The sequence below is a fragment of the Doryrhamphus excisus genome, linkage group LG16, assembly GCF_037039965.1.
Source record: "Doryrhamphus excisus strain RoL-2023G ecotype Guam linkage group LG16, RoL_Dexc_Guam_v1.1, whole genome shotgun sequence".
Taxonomy (NCBI): Eukaryota; Metazoa; Chordata; class Actinopteri; order Syngnathiformes; family Syngnathidae; genus Doryrhamphus; species Doryrhamphus excisus.
The window spans coordinates 9059292-9084337 of NC_136372.1; the positions used below are offsets into that span (position 1 = coordinate 9059292).

At 43.1% G+C, this 25046-nt stretch overlaps 1 protein-coding gene across 2 annotated transcripts in view; it reads left to right on the top strand.

Annotated features, from left to right (window-relative positions):
* Nucleotides 1-25046, top strand: part of sdk2a (sidekick cell adhesion molecule 2a) — a 155382-nt gene that overhangs the window by 115797 nt on the left and 14539 nt on the right. For both annotated transcript variants that reach the window (XM_058050159.2, XM_058050160.2), the window contains exons 8-38: nt 1987-2070; nt 2157-2351; nt 2531-2647; nt 2724-2891; nt 4251-4353; nt 5745-5921; nt 8426-8562; nt 9109-9256; nt 10217-10357; nt 10606-10787; nt 15709-15824; nt 16646-16841; nt 16927-17025; nt 17102-17293; nt 17930-18051; nt 18207-18316; nt 18398-18548; nt 18622-18859; nt 18930-19045; nt 19118-19307; nt 19392-19490; nt 19565-19759; nt 19839-20040; nt 20119-20222; nt 21153-21223; nt 21299-21434; nt 21652-21708; nt 22075-22176; nt 22288-22403; nt 22808-22994; nt 24505-24642. In XM_058050159.2, the coding sequence (XP_057906142.2) occupies nt 1987-2070; nt 2157-2351; nt 2531-2647; nt 2724-2891; nt 4251-4353; nt 5745-5921; nt 8426-8562; nt 9109-9256; nt 10217-10357; nt 10606-10787; nt 15709-15824; nt 16646-16841; nt 16927-17025; nt 17102-17293; nt 17930-18051; nt 18207-18316; nt 18398-18548; nt 18622-18859; nt 18930-19045; nt 19118-19307; nt 19392-19490; nt 19565-19759; nt 19839-20040; nt 20119-20222; nt 21153-21223; nt 21299-21434; nt 21652-21708; nt 22075-22176; nt 22288-22403; nt 22808-22994; nt 24505-24642 (4389 nt within the window). The remainder of the gene's footprint in view (nt 1-1986; nt 2071-2156; nt 2352-2530; nt 2648-2723; nt 2892-4250; nt 4354-5744; nt 5922-8425; nt 8563-9108; nt 9257-10216; nt 10358-10605; nt 10788-15708; nt 15825-16645; nt 16842-16926; nt 17026-17101; nt 17294-17929; nt 18052-18206; nt 18317-18397; nt 18549-18621; nt 18860-18929; nt 19046-19117; nt 19308-19391; nt 19491-19564; nt 19760-19838; nt 20041-20118; nt 20223-21152; nt 21224-21298; nt 21435-21651; nt 21709-22074; nt 22177-22287; nt 22404-22807; nt 22995-24504; nt 24643-25046) is intronic.

Sequence of the window (25046 nt, forward strand, 5' to 3'; positions counted from 1 at the left end):
TTTTGATCTCTTGAAGTGACATTTTTTTCTCTTTTTTGCAAGATTAACATTAATAATTAATCAAGATGCATTCAAATTATGATATGTAGTGTTTGACACTGGTCACTGGGTGTCAGTGGTGTTACTGTGATGGGAGGTGAAACATACAAGCGCCAGACTTGATCACTGGAGCAACAGGCTTTTATTGCAGGTTTGAATTATCTCACAGCAGGCACGACAGTAATAATCAGTAATAATAACACGGCCATAACTGCTGACATCAACACGGAAGCCCAAGTTAAATTTTGTCTTCAATTGATTATTTTCTCTGATTGAATAATATGATTGAACATGTCAATGTGACTATAGGGTTGTTATTTCATGATTGGAAGCCTTTAATAATGTAAAAAGTCGTATTTACTATAGAAAGTTTACTATAGTTTTCTACTCTAAGAAAATATTCCATATATAAAAAAGGAAAATTTGCGGAAACTCACTTATCACCAATTAACCGCGATACATACAGAGTAACTGTATTGATTTTCTCTTGTGTTTTTTCTCGTTGGTCAACATTCCTGCTTAGAGCACAAATTGTGTTGCAGAAAATCCTGAAGGTCCTGCTTCCACATGCTCCACATGGTCTAAGATATCTCAACAACTCCCGAGAAATACCCTCTGTATCCTCTCAGCCATGACTTTCAGGCTTCAGACCAAAGTAACCATTGGACAGGATTTGTGTTAACCCCACCCTCTGACATTGATCACTTTGAAAGTGGAAAAAAAAATGTATGTCGCAGCTTCAAAAAAGGTCCATGAAATAATTAAAAAGTTAAATTATTGATTGAAATGTTTTCACCTACAATTAACTGGTAGTTTGATGACTTTATAACAGGGGTGCTCACACTTTTTCAGCATGCGAGCTACTTTTAAAATGACCGAGTCAAAATGATCTACCCACTACAAAAATGCAAAACATCTATTTATTTTCAAATGTATTGAGGATTATTTGTACGTACAATGTATGTTGATGTACCTTACATAACCAAATGAGCCAATATTGCAAAACACACATAATTAACTATTAACATTTTTTGTAATTACCTGAGTTTACTTTGATGACTTGCACTGAATTGAATCAGCCAGGGATGCATAGTCTGGACAGTAGATGCTGATAGCCAGGTTAGCCAGGCAAACGCACTTCGAAAAAGACATTGTGAAAAAAAAGTCCACCTCCCATTCCGTATGAAAGTGATATGTTTTTGCCTTTTTACTTGGTCCAGCTACTTCACTCATTTTAGTGACCATAAACTTTAGCGAGGGCTTAAAATCTGACGCAATTTGCCGACTAGCTTAGCACTTTGCATCGTTGTTTACGCATGAGCGGTGACCTAAAGGTCAAAATTCAGTTGTCATCTGACTGTTTGTCCTGTATGTCAATCAAGTAACGGGGTTGGATGATAGGCTGACATCGTAAGTTCTGCTGCACTTAGAGACGTTGTTTGATTTGATTGGTCACCCGAAGGGCAACATTCAGTTGTCATCTGAATGGCTGCCCTGTATATCAATCAAGTGGCGGCATTGATGCTAGGATGATATTTTTTTAATGTCACGCCGCGATCGACCAGTACCACCTCCGCGATCGACCAGTAGATCGCGATCGACTTAATGAGCACCCCTGCTTTATAACATATTTAAAGACACATTTATGGCTTTAATAGAAGTCAATTTTTTAAATAAATTCATACATTTAAATTATTATTTAATATTTTATGTATGTTTTATGTATTTTATTTTATTTTAATGTATTTATTTAACTCTTCTTGTAAAATAAATTGTTTTCCTGCCAAAATTGTAATTAAAAAAAATATATATTTTAAAAAGTACTTCATTGCCTTTACTTGGTGAATTAATATTATATTGTTTAGTGTGGACATTTATAGTGCCATTCCAGCTTTTTAAGTTGTTAATGTCTCACAGTTTGCTTTTTCTTCCCCATCCTTGAACCAGAATATCCTCTGTTCGTAAAAGAGCCACCAAGTCACATCACGGCGGAGATGGAGAAGGTGGTGGACATCCCTTGTCAGGCTCGAGGTCGGCTCTTTTTGTTTCTCGCCTGCTGTGTGAAAGAAGGAGAGCGAAAAAAGGATTGAAAGTGACTTGTGTTTGTGTGTGTGCAGGCACACCTCAGCCAGACATTGTGTGGTATAAGGATTCTGTGCCCATCAGCCCAGTGAAGATCCCCAGGTACAAGGTTTTGGTGGGGGGCAGCCTGCAGATCAATGGCCTTCTGCCTGATGACACAGGAATGTTCCAGTGCTTCGCCCGCAATTTAGCCGGAGAGATCCAGACAAACACCTACCTCGCTGTCACCAGTGCGTCCTTTTTAGGCTGCTTTATTCTGCTCCCTTGATACATGTTCCACCTTAAATCCTCTCCTCTTGTTTTGACCCTTTTTGTCAAGTCTATTAAAGCTCTGAGCTGCCATCCGCTTTATTATGTGTTAAGCCTGCCATCATCATCACCTCTGTTGCACCTGATTGTGTTTTGTCAGGCATTGCTCCCAACATCACCGCCGGCCCAGCTGACAGCGCCGTGATTGACAGCATGTCAGTCATCCTGCACTGTGAGACGTCTGGAGCCCCACGACCAGCCATCACCTGGCAGAAAGGTGCAAAAGGCAAACGGAATGACTGACATTATTGACTTTTTCTTTGTTTTATTTTACTTTGCCATCCATCTCGCAGGTGAGCGTGTCCTGGCCAGCGGCTCAGTTCAATTGCCCAGGTTCACGCTGCTAGAGTCGGGCAGCCTGCTCATCAGTCCTTCACACCTCTCTGATGCCGGCACTTACACCTGCATGGCGAGCAACTCCAGGGGTATTGATGAAGCATCTGCAGACCTTGTGGTGTGGGGTGAGCGGAGAAACTTTTTAGGATAATATTACAACTTTATTTCATACTTTACAGCTTCATTCTTTTAAAATTACACTTTTTTTTAATCATATTACAACTTTATTCTTCTAAAATAACATATTTTTCATGCTCATAATAATATGACAATATGGAGTCATTTTCATATTATAACTCATATTAAAACATTAAAAAAACAAATGAAAATCTTTTTATCTTGTGAAAAAGTTTTTCTCATAACAGGAAGATTTTAGTCTTTTCTATTATATGACGTTTTCCTCATGAAAGTTTCCTCATGAAGTTTTGAGTATGACTCAGTCACACATTCACTAAAGCAGCCATCACCAAATGACAGACCCAATGATGGCCTTTTACGGAACCATACAATAATAATATAATCATAGTCATGGACCAATCACAGCGGCGGTTTGCAGGTGTAAGTAGTTCAGTTATTACGGTCATGTGACAGTGGTGTCAGTCAAAATGACACTTGCCGAGTGAAAAGAACCATGGCTTGCTCAATAGTAAGAACATTGTTCCATTCTTTTGTGAATGGACGAGCCAATATATGTTCATTCTTCCAGAATCCAGTAGCAATCCAATCCAACTGTAGCGCTGGTCAAAACTGCAAATGTGATGCAACACTACCTGACCAAAGACACATCATTCGAGGGGAAGAATCCACCAAAGTCTGACGTGAGAACACTGAAAATAACCATGCTTAAATCCCAGTATGAAGTCAAAATGCAACGTGCAAATGAGTGTTCACTAAGGATTGTATGAATATTGGGGCAAAACAGAACAACTTGGGAGTGTTACAGAGTGCCTTTGCTGCAGAGATCTTACCCGAAGCAAAACAGAAAGAGGAATTGTGTGACAAATTCAGGCAAATCCCAGTGTCAGCTACAACAATGACAAGAAAATGTGAAACTTTAAGAGGATGTACTGCTGCAGCTTCTCTGTTTTATTCATTCATTCATTCATTCATTCATTTTCTACTGCTTTTCCTCACGAGGGTCACGGGGGTTGCTGGAGCCTATCCCAGCTGTCTTTGGGTGAGAGGCGGGGTACACCCTGGACTGGACTAGCCAATCACAGGGCACATATAGACAAACAACCATTCACACCTATGGAGAATTTGGAGTCGCCAATTAACTATAATTTATTTAAAATCTATTGTCTGTGCCAAAATACAGTAATTGTGTTGAGTGATGTGAAGGTTTGGACCTTACTTACCTTTAACTTGCACAAATGGACCTTCCTCAATTTAAATTGTAGACCACTGCTGTAAAGCATTGAGTGAAAGCTGTAGTCTAATCCCCTCGCCTGCTGTTCCCACCTATCCTTTGTACGTGTCTGCAGCACGCACCCGAATCACCAAGCCGCCCCAGGACCAGAGTGTCATCAAGGGCACCAAAGCAGTCATGACCTGTGGGGTGACCCACGACCCCAGCGTCACCATCAGGTAATGACACAAAAAGTTTCCTCAGACTTCATCACCAATTTTTTTGTGACTTTTCAGTCTGTGCATAAAAACAAGCACCGCTATCACAGCTGCTTTTAATGAGTTTGTGAAATCTACAACAAATCTCATCAGCGTCGATCCACCCTCTGATGACCTCCTCTGGGATGCAAGTCTTACAGTCAGATAGACAGGGTTGCATATCATATGTGTGTGTGTGTCTGTCTCAGAGGCGGTTGAAATGTTGTCTACGGAGCCCGGTGATTAGAGTGCCTGTCACCTGTGGGCCCATGCATTGATCGGATGGCGGGGTAAACAGTGGAATATGTAAACAGAGTAATAACTTCAGACGGCGCCTTTAATTAAACGCAGCGCCACGGAGATTAGCTGGAGAACCCCAACAGTCACAATTAATCGCTGCATCGCCGCTCCGGTGTGCGCGCTGGGGCTGTGACAGGAGAGGAAGATGCGGATGAGGATAGACCATAATCATGGTTCGGTAAGTCACTCGGTTTTAAGATTATGTGAGGTTCATTTACGGGACAGTAAGGGAATAAAACACATAAAACCGAGTTTTGAGTTAAACAGCTTTAATACTTACTTAAAATTAATACAAATGTTGGGGATTTTTAACAAATATTTGTCATATTGTAAAATTGTTCGTTTTACAATTTCTTGGAAATGCACAACTTCTTATATCAGGGCTTTTTCAAAATTATTATTCTCGTCATTCCAATTTTCTCGTTATTCTCGTCATTTTATTTGCTTTTTATCCAGACTTTGTTTGAAAAAAAAATTGTAGCATTCAAAAAAAAATTATTAATATCCCCAATTTAAACTTCACAAATTTAAACAATAATAATAACATTTAATAGTTTAGAATGTTAATTTTTAGCAGACAGGAATAGGTTTGAACAGTTTCAAGTACTATTTATTAGGGCTGTCAAGTGATTTAAAATATTAATGAGATTAATCACAGTTTTCAAATGAATTAATCATTTAGACCACACATATTCACATAATAAACATGTTGTTGCTCAGAGTGTCTTTGAATGCATCTTACGCTAGTCAAGTGACAAAGAGGAAGTGTTTGTGAGCTGGTGATACATATATGGTATTGGAATTGCTTTGTTTGTTTCTTTTGGCTTTTTACTGATTGCGGAGTCACAGCGGATCCGCATACTGATTTTGTCTTGAGCACTTTATATTCTGGATGCCCTTCCTGACGAATACCAATGATGCTTAGTTGTGGAGATTTGAACCCAGGACGTTTGCCAGAATGTCCAGAATGCTAACCACTATACCACAGCGACCGCACGATAAAAAAAAAAATCTGATTACAAATACACGTATCCTCACAGGCTGTAATATTTGTGTTTTTTTTTTCCTTCCAGCTACGTGTGGGAAAAGAGTGGTGCTGTGATTGACGTGAACACGTCTCCCCGTCTGCGACTGGATTCTGAGGGGACACTTCACATCTCCCAGACGTGGTCCGGAGACATTGGGACGTACACCTGCAGGGTAACTTCAGTGGGCGGCAACGACTCCCGCAATGCCCACCTCAGAGTCAGGTCTGGAAGTAGCCACGATATATATACTAGCGTGATGGATGGATATTGTCGCCATCATTGTGCTGTCATCCATCAAACGCCACCACAACATTAGGTACACTTGCACAATCTAATCAAGGAGGAGGCATCAAACATTCGCCTCGACAAAAACAACAGAAGCATTTTAACAAAACCAGTGAATGTCATCATGGATCTGAATAGAAAGAGAGAAAAAAAGAGAAAGAAAGAAAGAGCTAAAGTTTAATATCTGGTGACCGATTTATATCCAGAAATTATTTAGGGCATCATTAAGCATGTCAAGTTAACTGACAGATTTTCCACGTTAGTTTGAAATTGCTGCCAAATGTGCAATCGGGATTAGTACAGGATTATAGTATAATTAACATTACAGCAACTATGTCTCCCACCTGGCCGGGGGACCCATTGGTATCTATCAGGGAGGAGCTGGAAAGGGAAGTCTGGGCTTCTCTGCTTAGCTGCTGGAAGAAGATGGATGGATGGATGGATGCTGTGTTGGATCACTCTGCATACACATAGCACATTTTCTGAAATGATTTTTAAAAATCTAATTTTTTTCTCACAATTTATATACAATAGGGGTGCTCCAATTGATCGTCCACCGATCGGTGAAAAAGCACGGTATCGATATCGACCAACGCTGACCCCCTCCACTGATCAGCTCGCTACAGCATTCAGAACAACCATGTCTGCCGTGTGTTGGACTTCCTGTCTTTGTCAGAGTGACATACGTTTTGCACCCTCCAAAACACGCCTCAATAAATGTCTCACCTGGGTGGCACTTGTGCGACAGTTGGAGGCGAGCACTTGGCAGGGTGTGGTCGGTTTTTGAGGCTCGTGATGGCAGCAGTGTAAATTTACTGTTAGCTCAAACCAACTTCAACACACAGCCATTAGTGTCTAAACCTCTGGCAACAAAAAGAGTACACCTCTCATGAAAATTTCAACATTTTGTAAATATTTAGTGTGAATACCATTGTTTTACAACACTGTCTTGCAACAAGAACGTCTCTTCCAGGCCTCAATGAAGACATCATGGAATTGGTGGATGTTAAACACCTTGGACTCCTTCACCTTCTGTTTGTGGATGCCCCACAGATGCTCATTTGGGTTTAAGTTCATCACCTTTACCCTTCTATGGCAAGGCCGTGGTCATCTTGGGGATGTTTTTGGGGTCATTATCATGTTGCAATACTGCCCTGCGGCTCAGTTTATTATGGAGGACACCATGCTGTGATTCAGTCTGCCACAATTGTTGGCATTCATGTGTCTCTCAGTGGACTGTGCTCTCATGCAGGACCAGACCATGACACTCTGACCAGGATTCTTGACTTTAGACGAGACATGCTCGTCTCTTGGTGCCATTACACCACATGACACAGTTTTGAGTAATCTATGCAGCAGGTTTTCTGTGCCTCATCTTAGGAGAGGCTTTATTCTAGGACAAAAGCTCAGCAGACCAATTGATGCAGAGTGTGGTGTACGGTCTGAATACTGACGGGCTGACACCCCACCCCTTCAACCTCTGGATATTAAGCTGAGTATGTGCACTCAACTTCTTGGTGGACCATGAAGACAGCAGGTCTGAATGGAAGCTGTCCTATTAAAGCACTGTATGGTCTCCACCACTGTGCTGCAGCTCAGTTTCAGGGTGTTCACAATCTTCTTATAGCCTAGAACAGCCATCACTAAAATGGTTGCTCTCTGTCTGCATCCGGACCCAGGGATGGCTCTTTACAAACCCGTGATCAATTAAAGTGAACAGGAAGCATAATAATAACATACAGTATAATCGTGCTCATGGATCGATCACAGCGGCTGTTTGTGAGCGAATGAGAACCATCCATCCATCTTCTATGTCGCTTCATCCTTAAATAAGAGCCATGCCTTGCTCAAGAATAAGAAAAGTTGATACAGAAAACCAAATATTTAAAAGTGAATGGAGGGACCAATATATGTTCATTCTTCTCACGTGCTATGAAACTAGCGCTGCTCAAAAGTGCAAATGCGATGTGACAACGTGACAAAACACACATCATTGCAGGGGAAGTATCCACCCACGTCTGATGCAAGCGCGAGAAAAATAACGGGGCTTAAATCCCAGTATGAAAAATCTACAAGAATCATAACACATTTGTAGCAGAGATAAGTGCAAAATGCATGTTCACTAAGGATTGTATCAATATTAGAACAAAACAAAACATCTTTCACTGATGGGAGACTTGTGAAGAAAGGAGTGGTCCTGCTGCAAAGGTAAACAAAAACAGGAATGGTGTGACAAATTCAGGCAAATCCCAACAGTAACAAGCAAATGTGAAACTTTAAGAGAGTGTACTGTTCTAGCTTTTCTGTTAAGCCCGTATTGGCTTTCGGGTACATCCAATTCCGACCATCTGTGTAGATGTTGCCAGTGTACCTAACAAGGTGTTCAGTGATTGAACAATTCAATCTACTGTACTGCATATGACTGTCTGCTCCTCTGACAGGCAACTTCCTCACGCGCCTGAAAACCCAATAGCAGTCCTGAGCACGACAGAGAAACGGGCCATCAACCTCACGTGGGCTCAGGCATTTGACGGCAACAGCCCCCTCATCCGCTACATTCTGGAAGTGTCTGAGAACAGTGAGTAGGATCCTCAATCCAATATTTAGCAGTTTCAGTCAATTGAATCCATCCTTTATACCAGGAGAGAATTAGCATCATCTCTGACATTCTCTATAGGAGTTAATCGCCTCACCTGTGCGCATGCCCACTGACGATAAGGGGAATTGGAGAATTACATTGATGTCAAACGTTGCCATGTTATCTTGTGGCTTGATAAAAATCACAAAAGGAATGATTTCGTTCAAGCGAGGCCGGTGCTAACTGACAAGTCATTAAGAGGCAAATGAAACAAAGGACTCAAATTGCAGAAGGTTTTTTTTATTTAGATGATTGATTTTCAGCCTGATGTTTGGTTGAATACAGAGTATGATGCAATATTATTTATGGAAATGTGTGAACCCAGTGGTTATTTGCTGTTGTAGACCACACCTCAATTAAACGGTATTATTTGCCACATTTATAAAATAAGAGGATGAGGATTATGAGAACTTTTTTTTTCCAAAATGATGATGACATCATTTTTGGGCCAAAATGTGGCTGCTCATTGACTTGCCTGTCTGTCAGACGCTCCATGGACGGTCCTGCTGGCCAACATTGATCCAGAGTTCACCGGGGTCACCGTGGGTGGGCTCATTCCGGCCCGTTCCTATCAGTTCCGCCTGTGTGCCGTCAACGACGTCGGCCGAGGCCAGTTCAGCAAAGAGACAGACCGGTAAATTTGTGCACATTAATCATCACCTTATACTTCTTTAAATATGAAGACGGTTGGGAATTACTTCTGGATGGGATAATGGAATTGTCCCTCGTCCTGCCAATCCGATGCTGATTACTTCCTGTCACTCTTGGCACCACCAGTAGGAGTAGTCGTCGTAGTGGAGATGAGTCCCTTTCAAGATAAAACAGTGAATGAGGCGGAATGTGGCTTTGTGAGGACTTGATGGGAGCACTGACCCAGCTACATCCACCTGCCTCCTATTAACTGGGCTTGAAATAGGAAGAGAATCACACAGGATGGAATGTTGAGTGAATTCTCTTGACTGTCCACATGAAAGGGCCATGTAGGAATACCTCACACACACACACACACACACACACCATCCGCACAATTTAGTGCTTAAAAGAGCCTCCAGCCATCTCTAGCGGACCGCTGTATGCACCTTTCACCAGCTGAGTGCACGGCCATGAGCACACCCCAGGGAAGGGAGGCGTCTGAGTCTCCACTGCCCTGTGAGACTGCTTTTACAGTACCTCTTTGATCCCAAATTCTCTGCTTCATCCACTCCAAAGCCTGGCTGAGGAGCAACGGGAAGGAAATCAAGATGTCATCTTAAATTGACTTAAGGAAAAAGTTTGCCTGGCTCTTTGTTCCTTTATATATCTCGTTTCTCTCTCTCTTGTGGGAAATGTCTCTCCATTGTGTTGCTCCAGTTTTGCTTTGACGCACACTTTGATCCAGGCAGCAGCGCCATGATGACCCTCCCTTTTGTTCATTAGGAGTACAGTTTTTGATTATTTCTTTAAAAATATATATTTGCATTCAGGTAGTGTCTATGATGAAATATGATTGATACCTGTGAGGATTAGCCATGTCATTCTTTATCTATGGTCATCATGGTATTTTTCATCTTTTGTTTTGGTTGAACTCGATTTTCCACTCATTTTTTCACCACAGACTAACACTCCCAGAGGAACCGCCCAGTGCCCCCCCTCAAACGGTCATCGCCAGTGGCCGTACCAATCAATCCATCATGATTCAGTGGCAGCCTCCCCCAGAGAGCCATCAGAATGGACCCCTCCAGGGCTACATCATCAGGTGGGAGAAAGCTCTGTTCTCCTCCATTTAAATGTGATAATAACGAGCATGTCATCGCCACACTTCAAACACGCGGTGCCAATTAGATACCCCTCTGTTCCTTTCAGCAGCTGTCAACGATCCCTTTGTGCTCAATCCACATTTTTCTTCCATTACCTCTTCATCTTGTGTGCAATTATATGTCCTTTTATTTATTTATTCCTTCCTCCTATTCCCATCACCTATTGATCACTGATCTCTGCTGCCAGGTACTGTCTGTCTGGGCTGCCCGTGGACTGCCAGATAAAAAATATCACCAACCCGGACCAGAGCAGCCTGCTTCTGGAGGACCTCATCATCTGGACCAACTATGAGATTGAGGTGGCAGCCTACAATGGGGCAGGAAGGGGCGTGTACAGCCACAAGGTGACAGAGTGGACGCTGCAAGGAGGTGAGCAAGGAAAATCACCCCCAATAAGATACCAATATGCATAATTGATGTGAAAAAGCTAAAAAAATAATAATAATAAAATAAAAAATGTAACTTGCTGCATGTTGCAACAGTACAAGCACACATGATTGTTAAAAAACTTTTCAGTCATTTTTTTTACTTTGCAAATTCATTCTCCAATCCACAATGTTAAAATGTTGTACAAAAAATGCATACAAAAATAATGCAATTAGTAAAGAAAATAGAAAGAGAAAACAATGTCTTCCAAGGTCAAACTGCTGTCATGATAGCGCTTTTTTATTTTGTATTTTTTTTTAATTTATTCAACTGCATAGAGTGTTTATTTGAAGGTCTTTTTGCAAGGTCTTTTACTTGTAATTATTTTACTACTGGTTCCAATCTAAAATAAGGTGCTGTTGTAACCACCTGTTCCATGTGCCAGTCACATCTATTCTTCTATGTGCTGCACAGCCTTAAGACCACGCTGTTGTGTCATTTATGTACATGTCATTACTATGTTATCCTTTCCAACCCGGCATGTTACAGGATACAGTCAATACAGTCGCCCCTTGTTTATTGCAGTTAATTGGTTCCTAAAGCACGCAGGCCAAGGTCAGCTAGGAGACCAATGTTCGATTCCCAGCTCGGGCATCTACATATGTGTGGAGTTTGCATGTTCTCCCCGTGCATGCATGGGTTTTCTCTGGGTAGTCTGGTTTCCTCCCACATTCCAAAAACATGCTAGGTTAATTGGTGACTCCAAATTGTCCATAGGTATGAATGTGAGTGTGAATGGTTGTTTGTCTATATGTGCCCTGTGATTGGCTGGCGACCAGTCCAGGGCGTGTACCCCGCCTCTCGCCCGAAGACAGCTGGGATGGGCTCCAGCATGCCTGCGACTCTTGTGAGGATATGTGGTAAAAAAATGAACGAACGAATGAATGGATGGTTCCTGACCGTGATAAGTGAATTTCTGCAAAGTAGGACTATTAATAAGAGGAATATTTTCATAGATCGAGCATAGAAAACCTGTTTATGACTTTCTTAATACAATTTTTACCATTATTAGAGTCCTGAAGACATCAAATAACACCCCTATAGCCTTAACACTCCTATTATTCACCACTCGCACAGCTCTTACTATGCGCAGGCTACGGGATAACTTTTTTTCACTATCATGTCACGGCTGACTATATGCAGGTAATGTAATGTAAGGTAATGTGTCATCAATACAACAATACTGACGCCTAGTGACCAGAATACTACGTATGTGTCTTTCAATTTTTGCGAATAATAATGGACCACAGTCAACCACAAAAAAGCATTTATTAGTAAATGTTTTCAAAAGTACAACACAGTGAGCGAGCGATCTTTGAACCGTGAAATGGCATGGGACAACTTTATTAAATTAAAGTAAAGTAAAGTAAAGTAAACAATAGGACAAATGATGTGACATTAAGCATTTAAAATGTACAACTTAGTGACCTTGCACCTTACATTAGAAACCATGGCTTCTACATGGAGGGATTTCTCCTGGTAGGGATTGGCTATGCTCTGCTCTTGATTTGTAATTCCTTTTCCCTGTATGTAAAGATGTGAAAGGCTTAAAACACTTTCATATCTCCCCAATTTCCTGTCATGTTAAATCCACATCATGAGTAGCAGACACCCTGTGCAACACAAATACACACACACACACACACACACACACACACTGACTGACTGACTGGAGAGTCTCAAGAGCTCTCCCAAAAGGAAATTGAAAGTGATTCCATTTCCTATTCTGTTCCACACCTTGCTCACATTCACTTATCATAGACAGCCAGTTAGCAGCAGGCAGACTGGAGCATTTTCAGTATTTTTTTACACTGATTTCAGAGTGGAGTTGTGTGCAGACTTACAATGTTAGCCTTTACATTACCAATATAAACAAAATAAAATAGAAACACAAGAAATTGTGAATAGTTAGGGAGAATGAACTCGACAGACTGCTTCATGCTGTGCTACTGAGTGTACTGTAAATATGTAAATATAAGATATTATGTTTTTACTAACATTTTGTGCAATCCTGCAGCAACATATGCCACAAACCTGTAGATCATTTTTGTAAAAATACAGTAGTTTGTCATAAGTGTGCTATATGGTTTTTTTTTAAGCAGAGAGGAAGTTAATGTTAAAGGGTACATTGTTTTCTTTGATTTGCTTTATTGAGAAAACATTTTGTAGCCCTTCATAGCGCAATGGCTATTTGGCTGAAATTAGAATGATGTGATTAGTCTCATAATAGCATAATGAAAAAAGTGTAATATAATAATTGGAGAAATGATTACACATTACCCTTACGTTCCAAATTTAAATGTACTTTATTTTCTTAAGTACTGAATTTAATTTAAAAAATACAATTACTAATCTACACAATACCATCATCACACACACTGGTGTAGCGGGCTGGACCGGAGAGCCTTCTGCCTACCCCCCTGATTGGCCCGCTGGCTGCTGGGGCTTGGCGGCTCGCTCGGGGTGCCCTGGGCTGCAGGATATTTTGGTCTGGTCTGCCTGGCCTTCCTGGGGGTCCCGCTGGAACCAGCTGACGCCGGGGCTTGCCCTAGGGTCATGGTTGGCGCTACCTCCCTGGGTCTGTCCTGGGTCGCGGGCACCAACATGCCCTTGGGGGGCGTTCGCCGGCCTCCAGGCGGTGGGGTCCGCGCTGCTGGTGGCCTGAAGTCTACGGTGGTGGCTTGGGGTTGCTGCGCTGCGGTGGCTGCTGCGGGGACCGGGCTGTGTGTTGGGAGGGGGCCTGATCCGGCTCGTGGGGACGGGGGCCTGGGTGGCGTGTGGTGATGGGGGGCATGCTCCTTGGAGTGGGGCCTGCTGGGGGACGGTGCCCTTCCGGGCGTTTGGGTGTCTGCTGCCACTGGTCCTATGCTCTGCTGCATCGCTGTCCCTGTCTTTGCCCATTCCCAGTCTTGCCTTAGGGCTCGTCGGGGATGGTTCTCCGGTACGTGGGTGGAGCGCTGCTGGTTCTGGGGGCGCGGGGGAGGTCGGCCCTCCCGCTGGATGGTGGGGTCCGTCGGTGGCCTTGCGCTGGTCTTAACTCCTCGGCTCTGGTGCTTGGCCTCCCCATGACTTGGAGCTATGGCTCTCCCTCACGGAGGTGAGCTGCCCGGCGGGTGTCGGCCGGCGCGGTGGAGCGCCTCACCACTCGCCTGCTCGCCCCCTCCGCTTGCTCATGTGCGGGCCTCCTCCCCTCGCCCGCTCCTTTGTCTGCCACACTGCCGTAGCCCCGATGCCGTGGTTGAGGGGAGTCTGGGGGTGCTATGCCTTGGCGGTCCATACCTCCCTGGGCTCGGGGCCTGGTTGTGGGTCTGGGACCCCTGGGTCCCCCGCCCTGTGATGCCCCAGACGCCCCACCCGGGGACGTCCACAGTGTGTGCTTGCGTGTGTGCGTATTGAGTGGATGGGGTGTGCGTGTGTCTGAAATTATTTTATGTATTTATTGTTTTAAATACTTAGATAAATAATGATTAGTTTTATTATAATTATATATATATATACAGTATACATGCCCCCCATCACCTGGGTGATAGAAGGCAGTCTCTCTCTTTTTGTCATTCTCAGTGACAATTACACATTCACACACTCGCATTCACATACACAAGCACGCTTACGCACAGAAGTACACACCTCCATATGGACACTCACAGCACATGGGTGCTTCTCTACACAATCTACCATCTTATCCCTGATGTCTATATGCTATTGGTATGCTATTATTACATAATGATGTCAAGCAGTGACATTTTATTTACTGTAATTGTATGGTTGTAATTGTGTTTACTATCACGGTTCATGTCTTCATTGTTACTATTGCTTCTGGTAAGTTGGACTGTTTCATTTCACTGATATCATCTCCAGTGTGACCCTTAGCCATCATTGACATTTAACTGTTCTGTTTGTCACTGTTGTTGTTATGGGAATTCTTTTTGCTGCTGTTTTTGTCTCTCTCTCTGCTGCCCCCCCCCCCCCCCCCCCCGCCCCCCACCCCACCCCACCTTTCTCTTTTTATTTTCTGTTTTTCTTCTTGCTCCGGTCCGGTCGCTCGAAATGCGCATACCAAAAACATCAAATAACAGCAAATAAAATTTCATGGTACAGAGGAAAAAAAAAAATACAATTACTGTAACTTGTTTATTTTTTTATTAAATACATTCAGTACAAAAACTCTACTTCTACTGTAGTGCATAACTTGTGGTAGAAAATTATACTAAATTCTGGTAAGAATATGTTCTATAATATTACTTCTTGTTTATGCATTAAAATACCATCTTTGCGTGAACCACCTTCTCAGATAGTGTGAATAAAATCATCCTATTGCATCACATGTTGAACATTTGTTGTTGTGAATAATAATTTCTGAAAAAGACTTTGATTCCTGGAAGGTACAAAAGGCATCATGGTTATATTTTCATCCTTGTTCCGTTGCCAAAAATAAATATTAATTTCATCATCCAAGCCGCTGCCAGTGAATCACAACAGGCATATTTTGGAGCTTGCCTCTTATTAATTTGCCCCATTAAAATTAAAAGGGGGGGGGTGTAATGTGCTCGATGGTCTCACAGACAGAGAATAGAGGATAGTGCAGGTGCTGACCAGTGAGTCATTAATTGCACAACTTCTGATTGTGTTTTCGGCCTTGCATCACAAAGACGTGCTCAGTTCAAACAAAATGCCGCAGGGTTGACCTGGAAGGCGCCCGAGGCAATCGCTCTCACACCCAGCTAACGCCCCAAATGAGCAACATGAAATGCTTGATTCTCACCATCTTAAAAGAGTTTGAATGTGTCACATTTTTGCTTTCTCTGCCATTATCCCAATCCTCTTTTTTCCATCCTTTTCCTGCACCTGCTATCCTCTGGATCAGTGCCCACGGTGCCACCAGGAAATGTGCAAGCCGAGGCTGTCAACTCCACTACTGTGCGTTTCACCTGGAGTGCCCCCAGCCCTCAGTTTATTAACGGGATCAACCAGGGCTACAAGGTGAGAACCCCTCTCTGTTAACTCCCTCCCTCTAGTGGCCAGAGGTAGAAGACACTGTCAGGGTGTACTGTACTTGGCCCGTCGTACCATGCTCGGGGCCATTTTACACCTAATGACTGAAACATTTGGCTAGTTTGGAGGAGCTCAACTCCTCTGGCAAGATTGGAAGAAGTGGGGCCATGCATGGCATGAATGCATGGACACACATGCATGGATGCAACTCAGCTAAGTCATAGAATGACTAATGCAACTGTTCCTCACAGGTTCTTAGAATAGCATACAAAAGAATAGAATACATTTATTGTCATTGCACAAAGTACAACGAGATTAAAAAAGGCTTCTCCTGTTTCAGTGCATGAAATAATAATAAAAATAAACATGAAACACTATAAACAATGTATTGCGCAAAAATATTTCACATAAGTAGCGTTTCTCTGCATTCAGCGATTGTACAGATGAGGCAGTAATAATAATTGATACATTTGATACATTAAAAATGATTCAAAAGCCACAGCATGTTTGCTCATAGATGATTTCATTTGTGTACACAATAAAGACGTGTAATTTAATTCATGCAATTCCTCCATTGGCAAGTAATTAGTAACAGCTACCACTTTGCACAAAAAAGACTCAAAATAAGAAAAATGAAGCATAAGCTACAAAGTCAGGGAAATTGCAGTGAAACAGCATAATAGAAGTTTTGGCACAAGCAAATGAATGTTTAGTGTGAGTGCAGACCATCGGGGTCCAGGAAGGGTGTTCAAGTGCAGCACGGTACAAATGGCCTAGTATGATTACGCCCTCAATCTCAACCTTTCCAGCTATTGGCGTGGGAACCCACTCGGGCAAGTGAGGTCACCATGGTGACGGCACGTCCCAACTTCCAAGATAGCGTCCATGTGGGCTACATCTCAGGTCTGAAGAAGTTTGCAGAGTACTACACATCAGTTTTGTGCTTTACAACGCCAGGAGATGGCCCACGTAGTCCGCCTCAGCGCCTACGCACCCACGAGGATAGTAAGTGTCTCTACTGGTATCATGGCATCGGGAATTATTCTGGTTCGTTTACCTCCTCTTTCTCTTTTTTTCATCATTTTTATAGCCCCCGGTGCTGTGGGACACCTCAGCTTTACAGACATCTTGGATACTTCCTTAAAAGTCAGTTGGAAGGAGCCTCAAGAGAAAAACGGTCTTCTCACAGGTGATTTCTTTTACTGTACAAATAACGTCTTTGGATATCAGCCCGGCTTTTGTTTCTCATTTGTTTCATTCTCCAGGCTATCGCATTTCCTGGGAGGAGTTCAACAGAACCAACACAAGGGTGACCCACTATTTGCCCAACCCGACTCAAGAGTACAAGGTGACGGGGCTCACTGCGCTAACCACATACACCATCCAGGTGGCCGCCATGACCTCCAAAGGTCAAGGTCAGCTTTCGGCTTCCACAATCTCCTCTGGTGTCCCACCAGGTGAGTACTTTCATTTGTTTGATTTGGAAATCCAGAGTGTCAAATGGATGGAAAATATCCAGTACATATTTGGAAATTTGGGGAAGTTGAGAGTTTTTTAATTATAGCATTAATTAGCATATAGCATATAGCATTTTTTGCATGACAGGCTAAAAGAGATGTGAAGTGACTCCCCACGAATGCATGTGGCTGTAGAGTATTGTTAAGCCATACAAATTTGCATTTAATAAGCATTGGATAAGTAAATAAATTGAAAAATACATGACAGGTACGAAAGAATGGAAAACGGGAAAAACAAACTTTTTTTTCTGGTGTTATTGTATTGTGTATTGTTCTGGTGTTTTCATATGTTCCATGTTTATATAGCCATAGAACACAATATTCTGTGTTCCTTGAAAGATCAGTCAAAATTGTCTACAATAGCCAGTACTGGAGGGGATGTCTTGTGAAAAATGTCTGAAATTGAAGAGCTAAAATTTCATTTTGAGTTAAAAACTAATGATTAATTGATAGTCGCTCCAGAAAATGGAAGGTGCATTCTTCCTAGGTTTCTAGTTATAACTTTTTGGCAAATTTCCATTTCTTTCTCTTTGATTCCTTCTAAATATTGCCACATTGTCTATCATTTTGCCACAGAGCTACCTGGACCCCCGACCAATTTAGCCATCTCCAATATTGGTGCCCGCTCCGTCAATCTGCAATTCAAGCCCGGTTATGACGGCAAGACGTCCATTTCCCGCTGGCAGGTGGAAGCCCAGGTAGGACCAGGCAGGTACACCTGCACAGTCTAATAAAGCTCTTATATTGGCTCTAAGTAGGTAGTGCAAGTGTATCTAATGTTGTGACCCATGTCAGTTCCGTTGGTCCAACTGTGAATCTGATGATACCACCAGCTTGTCCATGTGCTTTACAGATTGGTATAATTGGAGAGAATGAAGAGTGGCTTAAGATTCATCAGCTAGCTAATAAGCCTGACGCCAGATCCATGGAGGTCTTGGACCTGAACCCTTACACCTTCTACAGGTGGACACCTTAGCACACATGCTAGTAATATGGCTTGTGAGTGTACTCTTGTTATTTCATCCATGCTTTTCTTGACCCCAGATTCAGAATGCGACAGGTAAACATCGTGGGTACCAGCCCCCCCAGTCAACCTTCTAGAAAGATCCAGACCCTGCAGGCCCCCCCGGACATCTCCCCCGCCAACGTCACCCTACGGACGGCCAGTGAAACCAGCCTGTGGCTTCGATGGGTGGTATGTTTTCACAGAATCACTGTGTTGTTTTCCCCTTATGATGATGCAATAACAATATTCAACATTTTCCCAGCCTCTTCCCGAGTGGGAGTACAATGGGAATCCAGATCTGGTGGGCTACCGCATCCAGTACTCCAAAGCCGGATCTAAAGGAGGAGTTCTTTCCCACGTTATCATGGACCGGCTGGAGAGAGAGTTCACCATTGAAGACCTGGAGGAGTGGACAGAGTACGAGGTCCGAGTTCAGGCCATCAACGGAATTGGATCTGGGCCCTGGAGCCAGCCGGTCCATGGCAGGACCAGGGAGTCTGGTTAGCAAAATTGTCAGTGGAATGTACAAAGCTGGGGGTTCAGTATCTAAACTCTACTTGTTTCTTTTAGTGCCATCCAGCGGCCCAACCAATGTGTCAGCCTTTGCCACTACCTCTAGCAGAATCCTGGTACGTTGGGGTGAAGTCCCAGAGCCGGACCGCAATGGACTCATCCTAGGATACAAGGTCAGCAAGCACTCCCACTCCCACTGCAAACTACTATATTTCTCCACTGATCTACTATGGCTACACTGCTAGGTTATCTACAAAGAGAAGGACTCAGAAGCAACCCCAAACTTCTGGACAGTGGATGGCAACACGAGCCACAGTGTCCAGCTGACAGGTTTGGACAAGTATGTACTCTATGAGATCCGTGTCCTGGCATTCACCCGTATTGGAGATGGAAGGAGCAGCTCGCCATCCATACTGGAGAGGACACTGGATGATGGTAATTTGATGACCTTGAAAGAAAAGAAAAATGATGCCGATTGATACGGTATACTTATACATACAGTACTTTGTGGTGTTGCAGTTCCAGGTCCTCCAGTTGGCATCCTCTTTCCTGAAGTCAGAACAACGTCAGTCAGGCTCATCTGGCAACCTCCTTCCCAACCAAATGGCATCATCCTAGGTGAGTTTTTATGTTTTAACCATCATCATTTGGATATAAGAAGATGGTTTGTGAGAAAGTTGCTGTCCTTGCAGCTTATCAGATCACATACAGGAGAAACTCTTCCAGCACGAGCGCCGCCACTGTTGATGTTCTGAGCCCCAGTGCTCGACAATACACGGCGACGGGGCTCAAGCCTGAAATGGTTTACATCTTCCGCCTGACTGCACAAACACGTAAAGGCTGGGGCGAAGCCACTGAGGCCTTGGTGGTCACTACAGAGAAGCGAGGTAAGAGGCATTTAAAGAGGAAGAAAACACCCAAAAAACACAACACATGGAAAAATCAGCATTTGTGTTGGCCCTTCAGCGCGACCCCAACCCACCAGCCGGCCCGTCGTGCCTCAAGAGGAAGTGCAGGCTCGCAGAGTGCTGTTGTCATGGGAACCTGGCAGCGACGGCCTATCCCCGGTCCGTTACTATACAGTGCAGTACAGAGAACTGCCAGACAGTAACTGGACAGTCCATTCTGCGTCTGTCAGTCATGAGATTAACTCCTACTCGGTGGACAGGTAAACGTGACACCATCTTGTAATATTACCATCTTCCACAAAGACCAATTAGATGACATGGTTCCTGTCTCTTGAAAGGTTAAAACCCTTCACCTCCTACCAGTTTCGTGTTAAAGCCACCAATGACATTGGAGACAGTGAATACAGTCAGGAGAGTGAGGCCATCACGACACTACAGGATGGTAAGAACTTCATTTTTCAAGGACTGCAAGACCTCAAGACCTCTGATTGGACATAAAGGTAGCGGAGGTCAAATATCTATGTTTTTTTCTTTTACATGCTCTACTCAGTCAAAATGGAAACTACCATTTGTCCCTCAGATCAAATTAAATAATCATATAGGTTTTGAAAGACAGGAATAACAAATTTTTGGTCAAAGGTCAAATTTGTACATGTACTGATCTATATGAAGTACAAGGATCTTTATCGATTTTGAATGTTTGATCCAATCCAATTGGAGGACAAAGGGTCAAAAGTTATTGCAAGACCCCTAGTGATTTTGAACGCTGTCTATTCCAGTTTGAGTCGGCTACCTTGGGTCTAAATCAGTGCAAGACACCGACTAATTTTGAATGCTGTCCAATCCAGTTGATGTACCTGGGGTTAGAAAATGCAGATGATTTAGTGTAATGATTTAGTCTGAGCCCAATGTTTGAAAGTCAGCACAAGAATTATTTTGAATGTTGTCCAATCTCATTGAAGTCACGCAAGACACTTAATTTTTACTATTACAACTGATGTACATAGTGTCAAAATCAGAACAAGACCCATATTGGTTTTGAATGCCTTCTGCTCAGATTGAAGTACCCGAGATCAAAAATCAGAGCATGACCCCTATTGACCTTAAATGTTGTCCAATCCCATAGAAGTACCCGTCACGTTTTTCCTGTCTCCAGTGGTTTGCCACTATTTTGTAGTTTTCCCAGCAAGGAAAGTTGTACTAAATGTTTACATATAGATAGATGTTTTGATGTATCATGCTGACAGTGAATACCTGATGGCACCAAGCTCTGTATTTACTTTGAAGACGGCGCTTTGCTCTCTGTTGGATTTCTCGCTTTATTTATTCATTTATTTTTAGTATTATTATATTTTACTCTTCTTTTCTCCAGCCCCAGACAAAGCCCCCGTAATTCTGTCTGTAACTCCTCACACTACCACGTCTGTGCTGGTCCGGTGGCAGGTAATGTTGTTGTTATATAATAATAAAATAATTTCACTCGTGTCAACTCACGATTATAAATGTCTGGCTTCATAGTCTCCCTCTGAGGATCACATCAATGGAGTCCTGCTGGGCTTCAGGGTCAGGTACAGAGAGCTGTACTACGACCGACTACGGAGTTTTACAGTTCGTACTGTTAACAGTCCCTCCCCAAGCTGGGCTGATCTCACTGGTAAGTTTCTATACATTACATTCATTATTATTGGGAGTGTAACAGTTACTCTATCCAAAGGCTGGGCAGCACACTATTTGTCACTCAACGTGTACTAAATGGGAGCTGAGGCTGCTGAATATTCTGTACCAAAAAAATCAGATTACAAATACATAAATATTGTCTTTTAAGATGATGTGAGCAAGTGTGTAAAGTTTTCTTTTCCTGCAAACTCTAGCACCTTACAGCATCAGGAACTTGAGCGAATCCTCTCTCACTCAGTATGAACTTGACAGTAAGTTTTAAATCTTCTTTTATATCCCCACACCCCCCTCTATCTGTTTGTGTGTCATCTATTTTATTCCCTACAAAGCAAGCCCTTGCTACAGATGCTTACAACTCCACTCCTGTTGAGCCTCATATATGTGTGTGACTTTAATCTTCACAATCTGCCTTGTCATTATTTTCTACACTCTTCCCAATGTCCCCACAACAACCCCATCCTTTCATCAGCTTTCCCACCCATTTTTAGTTGAGAGTGCGATGTCGTCTCGCCACAGGCACTATCACTATCACAGCATGACTCTCTAGACTTAACATATTTTTTTTCTCTTTTATCTTAATTGTTCTCTCTGTCTAATGCGGCCTTCTCTCCACACAGATTTGAGTAAACACAAGCGCTACGAGATCCGACTCAGTGTGTACAACGCTGTGGGGGAGGGTCCAAGCAGCGCGCCACAGGAGGTCTTTGTCGGTGAGGCAGGTGTGTTTTCTCTCATTATGCATACATACATTATACATGTATCACCTGCTTGCACCATGCTCACCTTTCTTATTGTGACTGCTAATTCAATGCTGCTCCACAACCTTGTAGTCCCGACTGCCCCACCCCAGAATGTTGTGGTCCAATCATCCACTGCCACCCAGCTGGACGTCACATGGGATCCCCCTCCTCTAGATGCACAGAACGGAGACATACAAGGTTACAAGGTAAACATCTAACCCAATGTTGTGGTCCCTGTGCCTTTTGTCTAGGAACAATGGGACACGTACATTAAAAGAACCCCTAGTTATTAAGAGCCCCCCAGGCTAACTTAGCCTGGTTCCACTAAATAAGGAAGCTGGGTGCTTAGAGTGGTTCACACGGGAAGCTGTGGACGGAGTTATGGTGCACTGGCATGCATTGGAGGAGCGAGAGAGCGTGAGAGATGTTTCCTCCTCTGATCAGGCTTTGCCCTGGTTGGCCAATCCGGTCCTGCAAACAATTAAAAGGAGTCAGGTTGAAAACAGAAGGCTGGAGCGCACGCTCATGGCGCATATACCCAATCTTGCGCTACTATCAGCCAAACTTGCATCATTCCCCCACTGCAGCATCCTTGAACTATCTTTTCCAGATCTATTTCTGGGAGTTTCAGCTGCAGAACGAGACAGAGCGTCTGCGCACATTGTTCCTGCCCGAGCTGGGGGTCAAGCTGAAAAATCTGACGGGCTACACCACCTACATGATCAGTGTGGCCGCCTTCAACGCGGCAGGAGACGGCCCACGATCCCTGCCCACCAGAGGGCGCACTCAGCAAGCAGGTGACTCCTGAGCACAACTGAAAAATAATGGAGCTTATTAGTTGCAAAGGTTGATAGTAAAAAAGGCAAAAAAGGGAAATATATGACCATGTAGCAAAATATGACTACCTACTGCAGCATAGAATGATAAGAGAAAAATAGTTCAACATGGCTGCACAACAATATAGTATCCACATCTAGCTGCTGTGCAAAACAGTATACTATAATGTGTGGTGCAGTGACAGTGAATGAATGCAGATGATTACAGCTTTAAGAAGCCTTGGAAAACTGAAGGCCATAAAAAAGTGTGTGCCTGTGACACCTGCACATCCTTATTGTGTAAAAACACATCGGTTGTAGCCTCTGCTCAAGGTTAAGCCACTATTTATTCACAATGTGTGCCTGTGGTAAAAAAAAAATGGAATAAATGTAAAACCATCTCTCCCAAGGAGTTTGCATGAGAGATCGTCTCAGCATCGTCTAGCGAGTAAGTCACAGAGCAATGAATAATAAAGAGAGAGCTGCACTGATTAGCATTTCAGCCCTGATCACACAAAGGCGCCTTTCTTCATTAGTTAACAAGAGTCTGTCCTGCATGCCTTTAGTTTTGAAAGTCTGAAAAGTAGTTAGTGTATGAGGCTGTGAAACTGATGGCGAAGGAGAAACCCCCACAATCAACAGTTTTGGCTCTCCCCAACGAAAGACTCCGGGAAGAGAGCCAGCACAAAATCCAAAAGCTTTTGTGAATTGTATATAAAATCGCAACACTTAGCTGGATAAAAAAGTCTCAGGATGAGTTTGTGCATTGCTAGTTTTGTTCTTTAGGGCCACTTTAGTTAAAAAAAAAACTCTAATGCAACCTCTTTTACACAGAGATACTACAATTGCTGCATCAGAGCCATAACAGATGCTCAGGAATTGAGGCACTTTGCCTTTTATACAGAGTAAATTGCCTTAAAGTCTATAAATTACACTTTTCTTTCACCCCAAAAATATGACACCACGGCCACAGACTAGAATATGTTACCATGGTTGATGTCAGAGAACAGATTGTACAAAAAATGTCCGTAATGTCACAATTACGAGTTAAACTGAATGAGATTTGACGATTGGCCTGAGAAGGGAGTGGCGTTAGGCTGTCACTCACTCATGGATCGTGCACAGGCACATAGTGCGCCCACAGATACACACACAGGTAATGGTATAGCCATTCCTATACCATCGTGACCCACTTGGCCACAATTAATTCCAGATTACATCTCACCGTGGATTAATGTGTGATTAAGGTGTTTACATGCATGTTTAAAAGCCAGTTTTACACCCCATTTATGCAATATGTTTTTTGTGCATGTACAAACACACCAATTGTCACCAGTTGTAAAAGTTAGTCAGTAGTTAAAGTAGAACATTTCCTATTATTTCCAGTGTTAAGTGTGTGTGTGAGGTTCTATTATTTGATCCACATGTCCAAATGCAAGAATGTCAACATTTCCACATCATTACTATGTTATAACATTTTTACTCCTCACAGCTCCCAGTGCCCCCAGCTTCATCCACTTCAGTGAGCTGACCACCACCTCCGTCAACGTGTCCTGGGGAGAGCCCAAGCAGGCCAATGGCATCGTGGAGGGCTACCGCCTGGTTTACGAGCCGTGCACACCAGTCGACGGTGAGAACCTCCTGCCCGCAGGGTCTCATTAACTCAGCCTTCCCAGCACACTGTGATTTACCACCTCTCTAGCTTGAGGGGTCACCGTGTTCTTTTAAACTCTCATCTTTTACAGACAGATAGCACATGCAGCGTTTATGACACAGCTGAGAAAATATGACGGTGCAGAGTAAGATGTGCCCTCGTAAAAGTACACTGTAATATATATAATGTGCGGCTTGCTCCCCGTGAAAGGAACATGACTAATAGCTGCTTAAATGGTTGTGTGCCTGCACCAGATTGTTAAGTAATCGGGGGCCAAGGTTGAATGCTGAGCTGACGCTGCTATGGTCTCTATGACAATTATCTCCAAAGCTTTGTCTTTAAATACAAAGCTATGTGTTGTTATTGGTTGTTGGCATCTT